The sequence below is a fragment of the Mesoplodon densirostris genome, chromosome 6, assembly GCF_025265405.1.
Source record: "Mesoplodon densirostris isolate mMesDen1 chromosome 6, mMesDen1 primary haplotype, whole genome shotgun sequence".
Lineage (NCBI taxonomy): Eukaryota > Metazoa > Chordata > Mammalia > Artiodactyla > Ziphiidae > Mesoplodon > Mesoplodon densirostris.
In genome coordinates this window covers 4169857-4191331 of record NC_082666.1, presented here as the reverse complement: position 1 = coordinate 4191331, position 21475 = coordinate 4169857, and the positions used below count along the sequence as shown (strand labels likewise).

At 50.9% G+C, this 21475-nt stretch overlaps 1 protein-coding gene across 1 annotated transcript in view; it reads right to left on the bottom strand.

Moving 5' to 3' along the window:
• Positions 1-2812: 2812 nt before the first annotated feature.
• DDX31 (DEAD-box helicase 31) overlaps positions 2813-21475 on the bottom strand; it is a 72431-nt gene continuing 53768 nt past the window's right edge. The window contains 3 exon segments of the mRNA XM_060102385.1: positions 2813-3396; positions 3399-3562; positions 20080-20248. Coding sequence (XP_059958368.1) covers positions 3092-3396; positions 3399-3562; positions 20080-20248 — 638 coding nt within the window. The 3' untranslated portion in view covers positions 2813-3091.

Here is a 21475-nt window from a genome sequence, read left to right as displayed (position 1 = left end):
TCAGGGTTAATGAAGTGGGAAAGGAGTCTCTCACAGCCTCCTGCAAACAAAACCCCCCATGCAACAAACCCTGCCCAAAGCCTACATGGATTGACTTAAACCCAGGGGATAAGTGCTTTAAATTAATCTCATTGAATAAGAATGAGACCAAACAAAACTCTTTAAAATCATATTAAAAATCTATCAAAGGACAACTTGCACTGGTGTGCTTTTCATTTTGTGTAAGTGAGGGACATAGACTGGAGCAACCACCCTTACATTTACACAGCGGCCGTGTAAACCACAGACACATTCCCCACTATGTAATTGTCCTTGTACCGCCGAGGTGATTTCATATCTTACATTAATGAAGAACAAGTCTTCCCTACAAGTTTATAATTACAATATTTTAAATTGTCCTGCACTTCCCATCTGCGATAATAACTTTACAGCCTCTGCAGTGAGGTGGGCTTCGGCTTTCACCCATTTAGAAGGCTAAATTGGTTTCCCGGTTCCCAACCCTGGGGCTGGGTGAACTCTCATTTAAAATAAGGGGGGGGGGGAAGCATTGTATGAGACCCCCAGCAGGCAAGACAATAGGAGAGGCACTGAGAGGGGGTGTCTCTACTCCTGCACTGACACCTCCCCCCAACTTATAAACGTAGACTCCACGGGGGCAGGGGCAACAAAGTGCAGAAGTTGAGAGTCCCCAACCAGCCTTGCTGCAAGGCTTCTGGGCATTTTCGAGAAGTCGAGCTGATTTTAGGGGTGCCCAGCCGCCAGCACGCTGAAAGGCTTTGCTACGAACTTTTTCTCTGTGGAGCAGATTAAGAGATAAGGCGTCCTGGTCATGCAGGCAATTTAACGAGACCAGTGGAGCGCCCTTCGCAAGCAGGGCAACTTCTCCAGTGGAAAGGAAGCCTTAAATTTCTGTCTCCTGGAAGCGATGGATGGATTTTAACGGCTTCCGCTGACTTCACGTTGAGGGGCTCAAGTGCTAAACCCCAAGGGCGCTAGCCGTTTGGATCCACCTGCCTTAAGGGGCTCTCATTTACTCCCCTTTCTTCCCTAAATCTCTCCTCCCCTCACCACAGGGGGGAAAAAAATCAAAGGAATCCACTGGGCTTTGTCAAAATGTCCTTTGCTGAGATTTGGTTGGCTCTGCTTCTGAGAGTGGAAAATGCCGTTTGCATTGCATCAGCGCTGCCTTAATCACTCACCAAGGGCTCTTTGCCCTTCAGTGCGTGAGAATGGGGGGCCCCCTCTGAAGATGTGCAGCCGCTAAGGGTTGCAAACATGAAGATGTCTAGGATTCAAAAAAAATAAAGCATTTTACAAGCCCATGAGGGAAAAAAGCTTTAGGCTGCAACATTCCATGAAATGTCCAGATTCTCTGACTTTTAAATATGGGGATCAGGCTTATGACACAGAGAAAGAGGGAAGTTTGGGAAATTAGAAAAAGAGGCACGATTGGAAATACACAAAATTAGAATAGGTACAGTGGAATTAGGCTAAAGCTTTGCCTAATTGATGCCTGAAATGTATAATCTGTCAAGAGCCATAATAAGAAAGAGATTTATTTTAAGGTTATTTAAATTTAGAGAATATTAACCCTAAATCTGCTAAATCCATGTTTCTTTATTAACTGGGGGTAATACATTGATTCTACTTAGAAACAGGCCCACACAGCACCTATGGCAAGAAACCCTCACCTAAGTGCCAGCAAAGTAAGAGTGAGTTTCCATCTCAGAATTACAGTCACTTATATGCTCTGCACAGTTCTGGCCCTTCTCCACCCGCCACCCCCAGCCCCAGGAGTGCAGAACTCTGCAGACTCACCCTTTAATGGAATGAATACTATGGGGAAAAAAAAATTAAAGAGCAGGGTTCCCCTTTGATCATCCTGGATCACTGGCATTAATCCTGCTTCTCACACAGCTGGGTTTTGTTTATAAAGTTTGAGCCCTCCTTTTCTCACCCGAATCACGTGGACCGTTACACACGGAAATACGAGAAAGGTGGCAGATTTGCCCAAAGTCAGTATGACTTGTGCTGCGGGTTGACTTATTTACTACCATTGCTACAGAGTTCACCAACTGTTCCTTTTCATTCCCATGTGACAGCCAGGTCTGCGAGGTCACATTTCCCTCCCGCAGAGGACCGGGGCTCACGAGGCTCACAGCCACCCTTACGACGAGTCCCTTCTGGTGTGGTGCCAGCCGAAGTTCACCCTACACCCGAGGGATGGACACAGGGACGCCGACCCCGCTCCCCAAGATGCCCATAGACAGCCCACCTTGTAACTCTCATGGTCCTCCCCTGGCCCTTGAGTTCATGTGATCTGGAGGGTCTACAGAAGTGGGGCCTCAACACCCACGCCAGTAACTTCAGGGTGCGGGGGTGGGCTGAGGACAGGAGGAAACGTGGAGAGGACACTGCCCAGTGCACAGAGAGGTGCCAAGGCTTTCCCCCTTCTCCTTCGGACCCCTCTGGAGTTACCCGTGTCTAAATCTGACATTTATTGGGAAATCGATACGCCCTGGGAGTCCTCTTTCAAACCTCCCAGGAAACACAATGGGGGATGGGCAGCTGTGGCCTGGGCCACAATACAGACCCCAGGACCTTTCTGGAAGACAAGAGGGGATTCGGATGGGAGAAAAAGCTCAGGACACCGGTGCCCTTTGACTTCAAAGGCAAATAATAAAAAGGCAACAGTAAATCAATTAGTCCTGAGAAAGTACAATTTCCCTGGACAAGAAGGAGAGAGCATTGCATGCGAATGCGACGTGGTGCTTATAGCCCCTGCGCATGGGAAATATGACCCCTGGAGGCGTTCGGGACCCACGCCAAATGCTCTTTTGGCCCTTTTTAATAAAGCATCTGTACATCAAGACGATGATCTGATAAACAGTTTTTTTCTCCTTTTAGCGATTCAATCCAGCTTCTAAAATCCCATTTTACAAAATTCAGGCCAATATATGCATTGAGAGGGCAGCTCGAAGTAAACGGTGAAACTTCTTCAGAATGTCACCGCCAGGCGGGATCAAATCCCTTCCCGGCTGCAGGGAAGGATGTCAGTCTTTTACGTGAAGTCGTGGTGGCAGCGCGTGGTCTACGGGCACGGATGGAATAAATCCGAGAGAGACCTACAAGGCAGGTTAGCGGCTGATCCATCCCGTGCTGGCCCCCGCCCCCCTGACTCCTCAGGCTGCGGCGTGTCTCGGCACCGCACCGGGTCACCGGGTCTGCAGGGGGGGCGGCACCCTTCGTCCTCACAAGGCTCCTCCGAGGAGAACAGGACCCCCCTCCAGGATCCACCGAGGCCCAGTCCCGTGGGGACAGAGCTTAAAACTACTTTCTGGGAAGTCTCGCTGTCCCTCCGCAAGGCTTTCGGCTTTAGTTTGTTCCCACGGCCAAGGCTGGGCGCTGGTTTCGGAGGGCGCGGCGAGGCTGGCTGCCGGGCCCTGCACGTTTGTTTTGCTTTCTGATCTTGGTGACGCTGGTCTCCAGCCCGCTGGAGTATTCCGAACGCAAGATTTCAGCAAGGCGCTGTTTACTCCGGGTCTTCCTATGAAGGTCAGGCCTGAAGAACAGTAACAAGCAGAGGGGGAAAGGAAACTTTTATTACTTTTTTTCTTTTCCATTTGGAAAGAGGCTGATGGCAGCTGGTTCCAAGACTGCAGAACTGACATTTTTGTATTAACAGAAGTACAATCCCTTCAATGGCGCTTGTTTTGATATTCTATGCACCAGAAGATTAGATACGGCGCTGACAGATTCTCATAACGGCGGCAAAATATCATGGCATTTTTAAAAGTGAGGCTTTGCTCTGTGTTGTTTTCATGGGGAAAAAAAGAGCGAAAACACACTCACACTCTGATGGCAAATGAGGCGTATGATACAGCGCTTTGCCAAAAGAAGGGGAAAAACTCGCCTTGAAACTCGGCAACACTCAGCAGTCAGCGCCCGCTAGCAGCTCCTGGGAACGCCCCCCTTGGCTCCCACCTCCCCGTGCAGTTCAAAGCAACTGGCCTCCTCCTGGGGACCTGGCTTGGCGGCCAAACAGTGAGGGCTGGGGTGTCCGCCACAGACACCACTTCACCCACCGAAGAGACTCTTGTAAATTATGTCTGACCCCAAAAACCCCAAACCCAGGTGTGCTTGGGCAGACCGGTCAGTGTCCGCACCGGGAATGGACCGCAGCGGCCCCAGGAATGGGAGGGAGGTCCTCACCTGCCCCAACGCGCAGCCAAAATGCCCAAGACTGAAAATCAATGTCAGATGGTGAATCCTGCTAACTGTTTTCAAAAGACAGCAGCCTCATCACTTATTTGATTAGAAAAGCAGAGGGGGAAATTTGTAGAAGTTTAGTCGTACACAGAAAAAATGATTATGAAAATTGAAGAGTAAAATAATGTTTCTTAAGACAGGATCTTAACCAAAACAACAGAGTCGTTACCAGAGAATCCATCTTGCTCTGCCTGCAATTCCTTCAACACTGACACGGCAGTGTCTTGGGTTCTTACAAAAGGCAGATGTTACCCTCTGCTACTTATATTTACAACATTTCCCTTTGTTGTAAAAATCAGAAGATAAATCAGACTAAAAATAAACATAACAGAACTCCTTTAAAGCCCAGGAATTAACAACAGGACTAATACCGTGCTAGTAAACTGATTAAGAAAGGGACACCACCGTAACTAGGTTAAAGCAACCATATCTCTTTACACTCACGCTGCAGAAGGCAGGGTGCAAGCAATGGTGGGGCTAAATCCGTGTCAGTCATACAACAGTTTCTACCATGACAAACGGGGAGACACGCAAAGTCAACCTGTGTTGGGAGAAAGGTTTGAGGCAAGGGGATAACAGGACCCCGTATTCAAGGGCTGGGCATCTGTGGTAACACGAGTACGTGCAAGGGCAGGGACGGGACTTGGTGAAAGGATGAGAAACGCGCAGGGAAGGACTCTCCGGGCTCTACGCGACCACATCTGAGCTGCACTCCGAGAGGCAGGTATGGCTACCGCCTCATTTTACAGACAAGGAAACCAAGACTGGAGGAGGGTAAGTAACCTCCCCAAGACCACCCAGCTCCTAGGAGCAGAAGCCCAGATGCAAACACAGGGCCGATGGACTCAGAGCCTGAGCTCTTCCCACCAGGCAGCCAGTCCCGGATGGAACAACTGGGCAGGAAAGGAAGGTCCAGCGGGGTCGAGGGTGACAAATGAGACCACGATCTGACGTGGAGGAGGCCTTCGTGGTCTCACGTGAACGTTTCAGCGGGACGATCCGGGCAGAGGCCAGATGACAGAGGGAGGAGTGAGGGGAGAGCTGAAGGGTGAAGGAGGTGCCGGGGCTGGAACCCGGCTCTGTCGCTCATTAGCTGAATGACGTGGTGAATGGGTGACGCAGGCTTCTTCATCTGAAAAATGGGGATGATACTTGGAACGAAGTTCATAGGCTGCGTAAAAATTAAAGAGAGTAAGACATACGGAGTGCTGGTTGGTGGCTGGCATGTGGGTTGCAGACAATCACAGTTACAAACGGAGCAGCTGAAGCCCAGAGATGCCAAGCGAACCTCTGCCTCCCTGTCCCCCGCCCCAGGCCACACAGGAGCCAGGACTGACCCTGGGGCCTGACGGTGGGGCTGGGGCTCTGGCGACCGCGTCACCCTTCTGTGCACAGCAGCGGTTCTAACCCCCCAGACCCTGCCCTTGTGGACCGTGTGCCCTGGTGTCCGGGGAGGTCCGTCCACATGTGGGGTCTCACACGTGGCTGGGAAGCGGGGAGAGAGGCCTGCAGCGGAACGCGCTAAACTCGTTCCAAACGGAAGGCTGTCAGTTCCTGTGCTTGCAGTTTATTTTTAGCCAGGTGACACGACAGCCAGAGTGAACAGGCTCTGACGGGAAGGAACGCTTTCTCTCCCCTCGTTTGAAGGCAGGTACTCACATCGTGTATAATTTTAAATGTAACAACCTGAGTTTCAAAATATGCAAAATTTCAGTCAAAATATCCGCCCCAGCCTAAGCCCCACCACTTCAACGACGGCTCCTGCCACTGCCAACGCAAGATAAATAACCAGAATCTTATTTGGGGGACGGATACGCGAACTGCCGGCAGCGCAAGCAGACTGGGGATGCGTCCCACTTCCAGCCGAAGGCGCTGGGCAGCGCGCCTGGGCTCAGACCGCTGGGCCTCCAGACCCAGCCCCGAGGACCACACCGAGGCATGCGACACACCAGCGTGTGTGCACACACCCACACCACTCTCGTCTGCTTCTGAGTCACGTTGAGGTCTGTCCCTCCCCAGGCAAACTCAGCCAGCCCCGGGGCTGTGGAAGGTAACCTCCGGTGCGTGTGTCATGCCACTGATCAGGAATATTTATCAAGGGGCTTTGAGTCTACACCGACCGAGGCAGAGGATGCTGTTAGAAAGCGGGGCTTGGACACGGTCCTGCTTGCCTTGAGGTTATGATCTCAAAATCTCCTAGCTACTTCATGATTTTATTCTAGTCAATGGACTTCCAACTTGGGACCCAAACTCACACTCTGAGTGGTGGTCCAGACAGCAAACAGGCGTTCCTGCCTTCCAGACCCAGACCTCTTCCTCGGGAGGAAGAACCTTGGGGTCAACCCTGCAGGGGTTTCCCCTGCTGTCAGCTGCCACCCCAACGGGACCCACCTTTCCCTTGGCCAGCTCGCTGCCTGGTTTTCCTCTGTTCCGAGGCCCAGTGCCGAAAAGGCAAAGTACAGATGGGAAGATGAAACGTTCTACACCCAAGCCCACGGTGGGCTTCTCCTGCCAAGCTGCAGTTGTCCCAGAAACTTGCCAACGTTCTCGCCCTCCCTGCCCTCCAACACCCAAACCCCTCTCAAACGGGCGTCCTGAGCACCCACCGGGGTAATCCTGTAGTTACCAAGCAACAGATCAGTTTATCTAACCACAGGGAACTCCCTTGTAGTGAAGGCTGGATAACCACCCCCCCTTGGTTACCAGGCTGGATTACCCAGCAGGATAGGCAGATGCCACTTTCACTGCCAATGAGGTGAAATCACAGCCTAATTAGTAAATCAATACGCCTGCTAGGATGGCCACTGGAGAAGAGAGATCTCAGGACCTTCTCCCAACTTTATCAATAAATTCATAGACGAGCATCCTAGGTAAAAAGCCATTCTAACACAGGCTTTTGCTAATGGCATTCTTTTGCAAGACAGAATTTTTAATTTTATCAGAAGATAAAATATGCATTTTTATGCATTGTCAAGCCTCTCAATATTTTCTTTTATGTTTTATGGCTTTAGGATCATGCTTAGAAAAGCCTTCCTCACCCTAGCATTTAAAAAATATGCAAGGATATTTTCTTTTAGCCTGCTATTGCTTTAATTCTATCTAGATCTTGTTTTGGCTTATGGTAGGATGTGGCGAATTTAACTATTTCTTCCCAAGAGTTAACCAGTTATCCGAGACGGTCACGGAACAAGAAATCTTTTCCCCAAGGTCTTGAAATGTACCTCTAGTACATTCCTTCAGGCTTTTAGAACACCTCCTGCAGGCCATAGTTAAAGAGTAGATGATGGTGACGGTGGTGGCCCACGTTAGTCGGGTCCACCACACACATTAACGTATAAGCAAGGAACAATGGCAGGGCTGGTTAACGGATTTAAATATGAAGCACGTCAAGTCACAGCCACTGACACTGACTCTGTGACTTTAACAATAACTGTATTATTAGCACGTGCGTGACACCTACTTACATCAGGTGCTGCTGCAAGCGCTTGAGAGGCATCTAGCTCGTTTACTTCAACAATCCTGTGAAAGGCACCACAGGCAGGGCAACCAAGGTGCGGGGAGGTCAAAGAGCTGGTCCAGGGAGGAGGTGGGGTCAGGGCCAGGACTTTCCGCCTCCGCGACGTACACACTTAACCGCTGTGCTGTAAGTTTTTACCACGATAAGGAGCAAGTTCCTCACACGAAATATTTCCAGTACAAAAGCAACGTTCACATTAAGGCAGATCTCGAAGGCTTTGGAACCCCTGATAAAGTGCATCGTAAGAGTAACAGCTGGATAACAAGGGAAAAAAGCAGTTTAAAAAATCATGATTTGCTCAATCTCATTATAGATAGAAAAAGATCCTACATGTATACCTGCAGAGAAAGTATGAGCCACAAAAAATGTGAATTAAGATGAACTTGGATTGTGGGCTTTTATTGGATGATTTTTAAGCTTTTCTCTATTCCCCGAATTTTTACAATAAACACATTATTATTTTTGTAATCGGGAAAAACAGTATACTCATTTTAGGGGGAAAAAAATCAAGTGGTACAATTTTACCCTGGGCTGAAATATCAAAGTCTTCTAATTTTTACTTATCAAAAACCTCTTTGCCTCTGGCTTTCAGTTTGTTTGATTTTGTGAGGGATTTTTCTCTTGTGGTATAATTAAAACAGACAAGACAGAAGACCAGTAAAGTGTATTTCTTTCTCTAATCTGAAAAATTCTGCTGGTAAGCAAATGACCCAGGGCCACACTGAGGCCCCAAGGACCCTGCAGCAGAAGCAAGCCCCCAGACTGGAAGAAAAGCCTGGGTTCTGAGTGGTCGTGGAAGGAGACAGTGAAGGCTTCAGAGGCTTGAAGCTGACTCCAAGTTTCTACCCTCCTGCCTCGCCCTTACGGATGAAGCATAGGCACAGAATCTGAGGGGGCATAGGGGGCTCTCAGAGGACAGTGAGAGTGACCAACAACTCCAGGGAGAAGGTGACAAGCAGCCCCCTGGGGCAACAAAGTAGTTCAGGTGCAGAACCCGCCAGTGTGGGACGATAATTTAGCCTACTGAAGGGAAACAAGCTATCAGAACTTTTACGGCCATCGAAGGAAAAGGAAGTGCGTCAGGGCTCCTTAACCTCTGGATTCTGTTTCGGCAGAGATGTATGCTGATGGGCTGCCCATTTTAGGGATGCCTTCTTTGCGATTTCTTAGGACCATACCGACTCTAGCGTTTGTAAAACTCCCAGGGCCCCAGAAGACACTCCATTCCAGGGGAGCCCTGCTGAGGCAGTGGATATCATTCCAGAAAATTCCTGAGTGGCTCTGTGGACACAGAGATGGAGAAAAAGTGGGTCTCTGCCTCACACCTAACAACCAGACCCAGTGAAGAGCTGGTGGCAGGCGGATGCCAGGCCGTGAAGGTCACAGGCGATCAGCATGTAGATGCCATGACCGACCTGCTGCCCGGAAAGGCGCCCACAACGGGAAAGGGGGACAGAGACAAGGCTTAGAGATGCCCGAGGTCTGAAAGTGATGCCCTGAGTCAGAATCCCAGAAGTGCATGGAGCTTTGGGATTACCTGTCCAAGTGCCAGAGACCTTTACGGAAGTTCTGAGGACCCAGGCCTGGACGTCACACAGCAGGTGGCGGTGTTGGGGAAGAGGTGCAGCAGCAGGACCCTGACGGCGCTGCTTGGAATCCCAGCCCGGCCCTCACCTAGCTGACGACCCTGCAGAGTCAGTAGCTTCCTCTAAGCTGAGATTGCTCACACGTCAGAAAGGGCCTCCACGTGGATGCAGGGGTAGCATGAAGGTAAAAGCGAAGGGTGCTTTATAAAATCTAATTATCTGTGAAAACTTTAAGATGGAGAAATACAGGGTGCACATGGAAACAAATTAAGTGTTTCCGTAACTGGTGTGACTGTATCCTACAAACACTGAGATTGATAAGCCTGGGCAGAATCCCAGCTCCAAACCCTCGGGGCTTGCCCTGCTTGACACCATTATCGATGGCTCGAATGACATTATGAGGCATGTTTATCGCATGTGCAGATGAGACGAAGCCTGCAGGGACAGCGAGCACACCGGACGGCAGAGCACAACGGGCCAGAAGGGTGGGCTCGGCTAAAAGGTGACCCTGAACTGGGGCCCATGCTCTTGCGGCAGAGAAGGCGGGTGGTTTGGCTCGTCACACGTGCACACAGGCAGGGGGTCAGCTGCCTGAGCCACAGGCTGACCCGATGCCGAGGATGGGAGAAGCCGCGCGGTGTCGAGCCAGGAGGCCAGGGTGCGAGTCCTGGCCCCGCCCCGGGAGAGGGACAGCACGTGAGGACACGGAGGACCAGGGGAGGAAACCCACGGCTCTGATGGGAGCCCAGGATGTGCTGAGCCCCACGTGGGTGGCAGCCGTGGTCTCTGCTGTCACCACTGGCTGCAGTGACAGACGTGACTGCCCTCCCCTCTGGGCTGGCCGGTCTCTACTGCATGTTTGGGCAGTTGGACAAGCCAGATTCTGAAAAGAACGTGGGCGGAGAGAAAAGCCACCCAGACGACGGGCTGGGACGTGGGGCAGCTGGAGGTGCCGGGGCGGAGCTGGTTCTCGGAGGGGAGGACCCCGGCACTATCCTGCAGAGGCTGTGGAACTTATTTGCTGAGTTTGGCCAAGGTACTACTTCTCTCAGTGCCAGGCTGCTCACTCTCAAGAGGATTAAATGAACTAATGAATCAGAGCGCCTGTCGTGAAGGCACCAGGAAAATGTTGACTATAATTATCATTAACAATCCGGAAAGAGGAAAGGCAGAGGAGATGAGCAGCCGTCATCAGATACCGGACGCCCTGTCATGTGGACCCGGGACTGCTTTGATCCATAACAACAACTTGTATCGTTAGGTTTGTAAATCATGCACATTCAGCATTTGAATCCCGGAGACCAAAGGGTGGAAAGTGAAAGTGGTCAATTTGGGCTCATTTCAGGAGCCCTAACTAGTTAGCTCTAACTAACTCCACCCTGGAGGTGGCGAGTCCCCTCTACCCTGCTGCTGGGAGCCCTGAAGCGGAGGTCTTACAACCAAGGAGTAATGTGACCGATGTCACAAGGTTCTGGTGGGCGGGAGCGTTCAGGGAAGAGTCTATACAACTTACACTTTTTTTTCTTTTTTTTTTTTTCTTTTTGGCCACACCACGAGGCTTGTGGGATCTTAGTTCCCCGATCAGGGATTGAACCCGGACCCTCGGCAGTGAGAGCGCCAAGTCCTAACCACTGGACCGCCAGGGAGTTCCCGGGAAGCTTCCACTTTTTCTTCACAGACTGAGAGAGAAGCAGGCAGGGGTAGAGGAACCAGCATTTACTGGACGACGACTCTAAGCCCCTAAGCCCCGGCCGGTGCCACGTGCTGCGTGTCCATCATCCCTCCCCACGCCCCACACGACCTGACAGGCCCCGCGGCAACGCGAAGCTGCTGCTGAGCGCCTGACTCCAAGCCCGGGCCGCTCCTACTGCACCCTCTGCGTCTAGACTCAGAAGGAAACTAGAGAAAAAGCCGGATCCACATCTTGCCCGCAGTTGTCTGTTCTCAGAGATCTGCCCCATGAGCAGAAAGCTGCTCCCACCCACTCCAGGGTTTGCCATTCTGATGGCTTCAAATCAAATCCTTCCATATATGCACCAAAATGTCTTCTGCTTTAAGTCCATTTCTCCCATCACACAAAGAATTATCTGTTCACGGGCAAAAAACACCCTTAACAGAATTCATCTTGTTACTTAGCCTAATACTAGTCGTCCAGAAGCTTCCAAAGGGGTGCACGCAAGGAAGGAGACGAGTGCCAGGAATGTGGGCTCCGGAGTCCCTCAGACTCAGTGCCACATGACCGGGCATGTCCACTTTCTCACCAGTTACTGGGAACTCGGCCGAGGTCGAAGGGACCTGGTGAGGCTCAACGAGACGACGCATGCGGATTCAGCGCAGCCAGGGGCACACGTACTCCCTCGAGACATGCTGGCAAACAGCCAGATGCCATCACTCTGGGATGTCGGTTCTCTCGAACCACACCCCTCTTCTGGACTATCTATTGGTTAAGACGTCACTCCACACGTCAGCCTGCTGCTGGAACGTCAGCACCAGAATGGAGAGAACATCTGGAAAAGACCTGAAGTCATTTCCTGTGGGTCCTAACCAGACGGAAAGGCTCTGTGGCATAAGAGCAAAGAGTACGTGGAGGCGCTGGGGATGTGAAGGAGCCTCAGGCACGTGGGGCCAGGTGAGAGGAGGGGCGCAGTCAGCCTGAAGTAAGCTGCGTGTAGCAAGCGGAGAGCTGGGGGACCGCCGTGCTCCTTCCTGATTTCTCGAACAGTCTGAACTAGCAGAGCCCGGAGCAAGGACAAGGCAATGCAGAGTCGGGTCTTCTCCTGCTGCACGAGGCCTCGTGGGTCTGGCATCTGCCAACGCGTGCTGGGCCGGGCACATCCTCAGACTCCAGGGCCGGGAAGGCTCCAACGGGAATGTGCCGTCTCCAGCATCCTCCCGGGAGAGGCTGGCTGGGTTCCTGTTCTTTGTTGTCAGCCCTGACTGCCTGCCTGAAAGCACGCCCCGTGGCTCCCGCTGTCTGCAGGTGACCCAGGTGTGGAGGCAGCGCAGGGTCACTGTGAAATCCCTCTGATGGCCTCATTAGCCAGGGGTGGGCACAGACCAGTGGCGGGGCTGTTTCATGGGGAGGCTGCTAATTGCACGGCGTCAGGCAGCACAGTGGTAGAAGCAAGGGCCAGATGTAAAGAGCCACATGTGCAGGGCTGGCGCCAGGCATCGGGCAGGGAGTGACCTGGAGCTGCGTCGGGGGTGCTGAGGGCGGAGGGCCGGCCCTCCAAGGAGCCCTGCCCATGCAGCTCAACCCAGGGCTGCACGTGGATGCAACGGGGGGACCTCAATAACGACATCACCCCCAAGGGACCCCTCTGTGCCGCTGTTCTTCACCCAGAAGAGACCCAGCCACCGTCCACAGCACTCGTCCTGCACCTTGTCACAGTCCGGACACTTCTTGTTGCTACAGACGGCCCAGAGATGCAAGCCAGCGTGGGCTTCGAAGTCACCCACCTCATCCCCCTTGACACAGAGGCCGGTAGGATATGGTCTCGGCTACAGTCCATACAGCTCACCCGGGCTCTATGTGAAAATCCTCGCCCTTAATCCGAACTCACCTTTAAAGCACAGGCCCTCCTGTGTTTTCGTACGGCTCCCCGGCAGCCTGTGGGAGGAGATTCTGCTCCCCTGCCCCACGGGACACGCACACCTGTCCTGACAGTCACTGCCGGCGGTCCTAGCTGTTTCCCTCTGGTCTTCAGGCTGAGGCTGAGTGAACTGACCCTCATGGGCATCTGCCCTGGCCCCGCCCAGCCTGGTGGAGACCCCAGTCCCGAACCCACTCACCTCCGCGCTCTGTGGGTTCCTCCACTGTGACGTCAGGGAAACAGGGCCTGCGGCTCAGTCCTTCTCGGGGACTATTTCATGCCAAGAGGAACGTGACCCCATGCTTGTTCTCTCAGGACAGACTAAGGAGTGGATGGGGCGCTCCGAAAGGCAGGATTTGCTGTTTGCTGGGCTAACTAAACAATTCAGAGGCATTTACCTGGTTCCTGTCAGAACAATTCCTCTTTGCTCTTTCCCTTTATGCTCTTCCTCTCAGAATTACAGAAGACTTTCAGGTTCCATTCATCTATTCAAAACTACTTCCTGAGCACCTATCGTGTGCCAGGTAGGTGCTGGGGATGCGATGAGGAAAACCAGACGGGGTTTCTACCCTGAGCTACACGGAGAGGAGGAGAGAGACAGGAAGCACACAGACGAACATCACAGACTACTACTAGGGCTACTGTGACGGTGGTGAGCGGGTGGGCTGGGGGGTGGAATGGGGGCATGCGGTGTCCACCCAGGCCGGTGTGCCAGAGAAGACTTCCTCGAAGAAGGGATGGAAGCCCAAAGACGAAGAGGGGTGAGGAGAGGCCCAGGCCCGCAGCACGCTGGGCAAAGGCCCCGGGAGAGAACGAGAAAGCAGGGGTGCCAGCTGAGGCCATGGGGAGAGGGAAGAGGGGGTGTGTCCTAATCATTAGAGTGACGAGACATCACCGCAAGGCTGGAAGAAGCGAGGGCACGACGGGCGAGGGGAGCACCAGTCAGCGGGACCAGAAGGGCCGCAGGAGACTCAGTAGTGGACTGTTCTAAAATGAAGTTGAGGGGATTCATGGGGACAGGGTGGGGAAGCTGAAGGGAGAGACTCGGAGGCCAGAGGGATCGGGGGAGGGATGAGCAGTGCAGGACGCTGCTCCAAGGTCGGGTGCAGAGAGGAATCCCTATGTTTCCAAACGGGGCTTTGTCCAGCCTCGGACCTCACGTCTGGCCACTCTGTCTTCCTACAGAACGATGACTGGCTCGAGGAAATCGAGAGAATTTTCACAGCGGGCAAGATTCCAGGATTGCCTTCAGCTAATTAAGTGATGTCAGGGAGGCTGTAAATGCCACATAAAAACTGGCGGCAAGAGGCTCCTAACGATGAGAATATTGCTTTGCAGGGAGAGGCACTGCAGCACCTTCATGCTCGTCCTGGAGGGGACCAGCTCTGCGTTTTCAAGGTGGCTCCTCATAAGAAAACTTCGAGGTGCTAAAAGGTTGACAGTTAATGACAGGTTCACTCTCTCTGTTCCAGGGATGCTTCTAAGTGTGAGGAAGGCCGGCGGGAAGAACCAACGCTCCTGTCTCGGTCACCACCTCCACAAAGGCTCCCCCGTGTGCATGTCCCAGACACTGTGTCGATGCTTTGTACTCGTCACCTGGTTGATCCCCAGACAACACTGCGAGGCTCCGTGCCACTATTTCAGAGGTGAGGGGACTGAGGAACAGAAATGGTAAGTGATCCAACCCAGATGCCTGTGTGGGTAAAACCCAGACTCTTAATTACTGCATGACACTCCCATAGTCAGCATTTAAGAAACAAGTGGAGGGGCAGGGAGATGGCGGATGGGGGTATGAACTTCTCAAACTAGAGTCTATTCAACACAGTAACTCTCACAAGTTATTTAATAATTACTGAAAAAGTGAGAGAATCACAGAGAGGGACAGAGCAAAGGCCTTCAAAGATGAAAAATGGGAGAAAACTCTAATTTGAAAAGATACATGCATCCCTATGTTCACAGCAGCACTGTCCACAACAGCCAAGACATGGAGGCAACCTAAGTGTCCATCGACAGAGGAATGGATCAAGAAGACGCGGTATATATGTATACAATGGACTACTACTCAGCCATAAAAAATGAAATAATGTCATTTGCAGTAACATGGATGGACCTAGAGATGATCGTATTAAGTGAAGTAAGTCAGACAAAGACTAATATCACATAACACCACTTACCACTTATAGGTGGAATCTAAAAAAATGATACAAATGAGCTTATTTACAAAACAGAAATAGACTCATAGACATAGAAAACAAACTTATGGTTACCAAAGGGGATGCGGGGGGTGGGAGATAAATTAAGAGTTTGGGATTAACATAGATACACTACTATACAACAGGTAAACAACAAGGTCCTACTGTAGAGCACAGGGAACTATACGCAGTATCTTTTAATAACCTATAATGGAAAAGAATCTGAAAAATATATAAATATATATGTATAACTGAGTCACTTTGCTGTACACCTGAAACGAACACAACATTGTAAATTAACTATACTTCAATGAAAAAAGAGAAACATAAATAAATTTAAAAAAAAAAAGGTGAAAAATGACCCTGAAGTGGAGGTCTACAAAATCTGTGATTTGAACTTCAATGATAAAGCATTTCACAGATGAGGAAAGTCTGGCAAGAATGACCTCCCTAAGGATGTTTCCTTATTCTAACAAGTACACTAAATGTAGAACTTTGGAAGTAACAGAGGTGAAGGACATGCTCTGTCGTGCTGGGTATGGTGGCTAGGATGTGAGGCCAGGCCCCAGGGGACCAGCCCCATGTCCCCTTCCACTACGGATCCCAGCCTGCTGAGCCCTGACCAAGCACACCCAGATCCAGTAAGGACTAAGGGATCAGACAGCCCTACTTTCTGATCAAATGAGAACTACCAGGTAACCCTTAGCTGGGCTGGTTTGAGAAAATTTATACAAAGAAATCTTCTACGCACTAAGAAGAACTTCAGAAAGACCCAGATGGTAGAAGCCAGTGGTGACACCAGCCTTAGGTAGCTGCAAACTAAACTGTTTGGGGGAAAGTAAACTTACAATTATAGCATATAATCCAAATGAGATAGGGTGGTTTAAACCCAACAGACTCGCCCTTTCACACTGCCAACATAACACTAAGACTTTTTTTTTTTTTTTTTTTTTTTTTTTCCGGTACGCAGGCCTCTCACTGTTGTGGCCTCTCCCACTGTGGAGGACAGGCTCCGGATGTGCAGGCTCAGCGGCCATGGCTCACGGGCCCAGCCGCTCCGCAGCATGTGGGATCCTCCTGGACCGGGGCACGAACCCGTGTCCCCTGCATCGGCAGGCGAACTCTCCACCACTGTGCCACCAGGGAAGCCCACACTAAGACTTTAAGGCTCATTACTTTCTATACCCTTGAACCACTGACCATAGAGTGTCAAACGGATGAGGAAGTTGTCTGCTCACTGGTCCTGGACAGGTTCTACTCACATGTGTGACTGCCTAGACAGACAGACAGACAGACACCCTGGCAAACAACACAGCTCTGCCCTCCCAGAGCAGACAGCGCTGGGTCTCAGCGACTCCTGGGAAGATGGCAATTTTGGAAGGTATGTTACCTTTGCTTCTCAGGGACTGCTGAATCTACCTAGCTTCAAAATAAGAACTGCAATTCACGGGAGGAAAATGCTGTGTTCATGATGGATGTTGCTAAGGGGCCATTCAAAATTTTACCAGCAGCACCGACTCCCTGTGTACGTGAATATGTAGGTGCCTGGGGTGGGGGGCTGTTCTGACAGGCTTGTGTGTCAGTGTCAGAAGAGTGCTCGTGACTCTGTGTCTCTGTGCGCAGGGGGAAGACACTTGTTTCCCTTCAGAACTGAGGACTCAGAAAGGAGACGGAGAGAGCCCTGCTGACTAAGACCTTATCTGGGGACATTAACTCTTTTTTTCCTTTTTCTGAAAAGCGGTCCAGTGAAGGAATGAAGGCATACAGACGGGATAAAAGTTCCCCCTGTCACTGCACAGAAATGCCCGGGAGTCTCCACGCCTAACCTGCCCTGGCCTCATCTGCTAACACCTGGGTGAACTCCTTGCTTGGGGATGGCAGGCGAGACGGGATTTTGCTTACGGTCTCATAAATTTGGTTTGCAGATATGAGGTTTGCACGTAACATAATTATTCTAGGCAGTAAACACCATAAAATGGAATGCAGAATAATTTGGAGAACTTAGTGCTATTATTTTACCCACCCATACAAAACCCAAGGAATCCATTCTCTTCCTTGACAGATGGATTTCTGAAGAGACGCCACGGCTCAGGACAATCACTGTGGCCACAGCCTAACTCCCCACACTTGTGTGGGGTTTAATGGGCTTTTCTTTCCTGTTCCTTAAAAAGTGGCAACTGGCATTGGCTCAAGCCCTGACTGAGGTGCGGAGAATCTGTCAAGTTTCTCTGCTGCTTCCCCGACCACAGTGATACGGTCCATGTGCCGATTAGCTGCAAAGCCATTCTTCCTCCAGGAGTGACAAGATCTCCCCCAATAAAAAAGGTACCTACTGTATCCCTGACTGCCCATCTGCATTAGCAAGGCAGGGGTGGGGCGGGAGGGTGTAAGGAGTGTGGGGAGAAATGCCTTCAAAAGAAGGGCGTCACAACGGAAAAAGTCGCTGTAACAGAGTGGTGACATGGCAAGAACAGAGAGCAGCACTGTCACGGGCAGAGTAATCGTGTGACACACTGCTGTCACTCACCACCCGGCTCCCAGCCGCGCCAGCCAGACATCAAAGGCTGCCCCATACCATCTTACATGCTCTTTATCGGCTAATCAGCCCATTCTTCCCTAAATAAAGCCCTGTTAAATCCCCTGCTCACAGGGGTATCGCGGTCCTGGTGCCCATCTGCCAGCGCGGGTCAGCTGAAGCGGGAGGCGGCGGCTTGCTCTCTCCCTGGCGGCTTCGCAAGGTAAGGACAATGCTGGCTCCGAGTCCCCCCCACTCCCAGTGTCTCGAGCCTCCCGCCCTGCCTTCCCTGGGTGAGGGCTGGGCACACCCAGTCTGAAGAGCTGCTATTAACGCTTGCAAAGGTAGATCAGCTGCTGACAGTAAAATACTGGCGTCCCATTTACTTGCAGGAAGAGGAATAAACAAAATACGTGTTTCTTACCAGTGATCATGTGGCACGTGGATTCCCACCTCCTTCAGGTGTCAGCGTTTTAGAGACGGTGGGACAGGATGACCAGGCTTCCAGACCACTAGGAGGTCATTCCAGACCTGACTGCGAGCCTCATAGTTTTGTCACATACTTAAAACCAGTTACTATGTACAGATGTCAGCTACCCCAAACCCAAAGGCAGGAACCTAACTCTGGTGCACGGCAGTCCCAAATCTGGAGTGGAGCTGAGGCACCTTCTCCCTCTGGGAGGACCTGGCTCGAGCACAGGGGTCTCTGGCCACAGCCCTGCCCAGGACAGGTAGAGTGTGGCAGCAGGCAGCAGTCTGCACCTCAAAACGTCCCGGAAGAAACCAGAGCCGGACGTGTCTCAGTCTTGTCCGGGCATCGGAGAAGAGCGTGCGGGGAAATGCCTGCCTCACAGAACTACTGGAATGTTGCCCTGCATGAGGGGGATTACTATAAGAAAAAAGACCAAGCATCTTAAAAATTCCAAAATGGGAATTAGAATTAGGCAACCTTTTATCCATTATAAAGAGGCTTCTAAGTGCCAAGTCCCTGGACAGATCCAGTTGGATGTTCTGGAATCTTAACTCACTGGCTCTCCAGCTCTCTATCCTAAGGTGTTTCATTTGGATGGCCCTTCATGGTTCAAAAGGCACAGTCACACGTATCACCTAATTCTGATTCTTGTGAAGTGGCTAAAAACGTGGATTTCCCTTTCCCTTTTGTAGCTGAAGAAAATGAGGCTCTGAGAAATTAAGCAAAGATATGGTCCAAAGCTCACAAGCTCACGTAAGGCTGGAGCTGGAACCGAAGGCCAAGCCCCCTAACTCCAACAGCCATCTCCCTGCACTGGGCGGCCTTCTCCCTCTGCCATTTCAACCAGAGAACCTGGGCCCTGATGAGGCTGATGACGTGACCGGCTCTTCTTGGTGAACATGCGAGACAGACACTGTGCTGGGTCACGTAGGAGAGTGTGGTACTGCCCACAGGTGCTCAGTGGCAGGGCAAGGATACACTGGCATTTGTAATTAGTAAGCAAAAACAATGATCTGCCCCAAATCCCCCATAAAAGCAGCTCCTGGTATCTAAGATACTCTAGTTCCCGCAAAGGGCTGGGGCTGGGACTAAAAGAACACCGTGTGTTTTTTTTGGCTGCACCATGTGGTTTGCGGGATCTTAGTTCCCTGACCAGGGACTGAACCCAGGGCCATGGCAGTGAAAGGGCCGAGTCCTAACCACTGGACTGCCAGGAAATTCCCATGAATACCGTGTCTTTGAGGAGAGAAAGAAGACCTTTTACAACTGCATTTCGTTGAGGGAAATCATCTCAGGACCTCTTGAAATTGTGAAGACGGACTTGGAGCCCAGTGCCCAACCTGCAGGGCAACACCTCTCACTCCGACTCTGGACAGTTCCTAACGTGTTTTTTTTGGGGGGGTGGGGAGCAGGGGGTGGAGGGAGAAGAGCCCACTGCACTTGCCCTACATGTACTCAATGCTGGAGGTGCGTGTCAGCACCAAGCAGAGCGGCACACAGTGCTGGGAGCCCCAGGCCTGGCCCCCATGCCCAGCCAGCCTACAGGAGCCCTGCGGCCCCAGCAGAGTTTCATGGAACACACCACAGTCTTCCTTCAAGTCCCCGAAGCTTTCCAGGGTGGACCAGAGCACATCTGGAGCTCCGAGTGTGAAAAGCCCCAGAGTTACTCTCTCTGTGGGCAGTCTTACTGTTCCAATAATCCCCACTACTCTGGACCCAACAGGAGTTGGGTCAGGACCCATCGCCGAAATTCTGCAAGTGCCTTAAAAGCATTCAGATTAGGTATTTTTCCAGCTGTTCCAAGCACTCATCATACTGAGAGAAGGGCAGATACTGGTGATAATTTACCACAAAAACCCAAGTTGGCACACAGCAGCCCCCCACACCATCTCATGGCTGCCAATCTGAACAGAGGACAAATTCATCCCACCTTACCTTTTCAGGTTTGCTTTCTTCTTCTTTGTGGCCAAGGCACTGAGATTTTTAGGGGCATCTCTTAGCCCAAAGCTCTTAGCCACATGCCCGAGGTGGAGTGATCGGATGTGGAAGATGTGCTTCAGCTCCCGGGGGTAGGTCGCGTAGGCCCGGATGAAGGACTGCAGGGCTGAAAGACAGTGAGAGGGTGGGAGGCGGTCAGGACAGGTCTCAGCTGCCCCGGCCTAAGGGCTGCCCTGCGCAGCTCACCCTGCCGGGCCACGATGCACACACAACCAGGACAGCACAACAAACATCAACAACCTAAAGCCATACTTGTGTATTTTTTTTAATTTCTAAAAATAAGTTAAGTCTACCAGCCACAATGAATAAACCCAATAAAATTTCGCATTTTACTGTGCAGCTTGTAATAAACCTAGAGGGGAGGGTCCTGTTTTCTTCTTCATTATAGTCTTGGGGTCTAGCACAGTACCTGGCACACAGCAGGTTTTTGTTGTATAAATGAATGAATGAGAGAATGAGTGAAGAAACTAAGACAGGATCAATGTATACCATTTCCTTATGAAAAATGAAGTCATCAGACCTTTATATTGGGAAAATTTTTCCCTAATTGAATTATTATTTTTTCAAATAGTTAATACATGCAAATGTCACAAAATTTAAAAGGCTCACAAGGCTTTATTATGATGGCCCTTATGTTTATTATTACTATACATTATTGTTACTGTAAACACTGTCTCCGCCCAGAGTGCCACCTCCAGCTGCCCATCTGGAGGAATCACTGACATCAGTTCTCCATATACTCATGGGATTTTAAAACCGAATTCGTGTTAACGCATCCATAATCGATCGATACAGGGTTTCTTACCCTTTCAAAGAATGTGTAAAAAAGGAAACAAAAACAGAATTTTAAAGAGAAAGAAAATTATTTCTAAAATAGCCCACAAAACAGTTCATCTGTTGAGGATTGCCAGTGGTTTAGAGCTGTTCATCAGACAGTCTACCATGAAAGTTTCGGTCCTATTTTAAAGTTAAGAAAGAGGCCCCTGTTCTCAACCTGGCACTGGTCAGGGGCGGTTCCCAGGAGGGTGGCACTCTGGCTACCCCTTAATTGGGCACTCCTTTTTTAAAAAATTTATTTTTATATTTATTTATTTATTTAATTTTTTGGCCACGCCACGCAGCATGTGGGATCTTAGTTCCCCGAGCAGGCATTGAACCTGTGCGCCTGCACTGGAAGCGCGGAGTCTTAACCACTGGACCACCAGGGAAGTCCCTGGGCACTCCTTTGAGGAATCATTTTCCTATACCTCGTTCCCCTTAAATGTCTCCTGATAACAGTGACAGTCAAGTGTCTGCCCTTTTCTCACTCCAACAGGACGGCGGGGCGGGGACT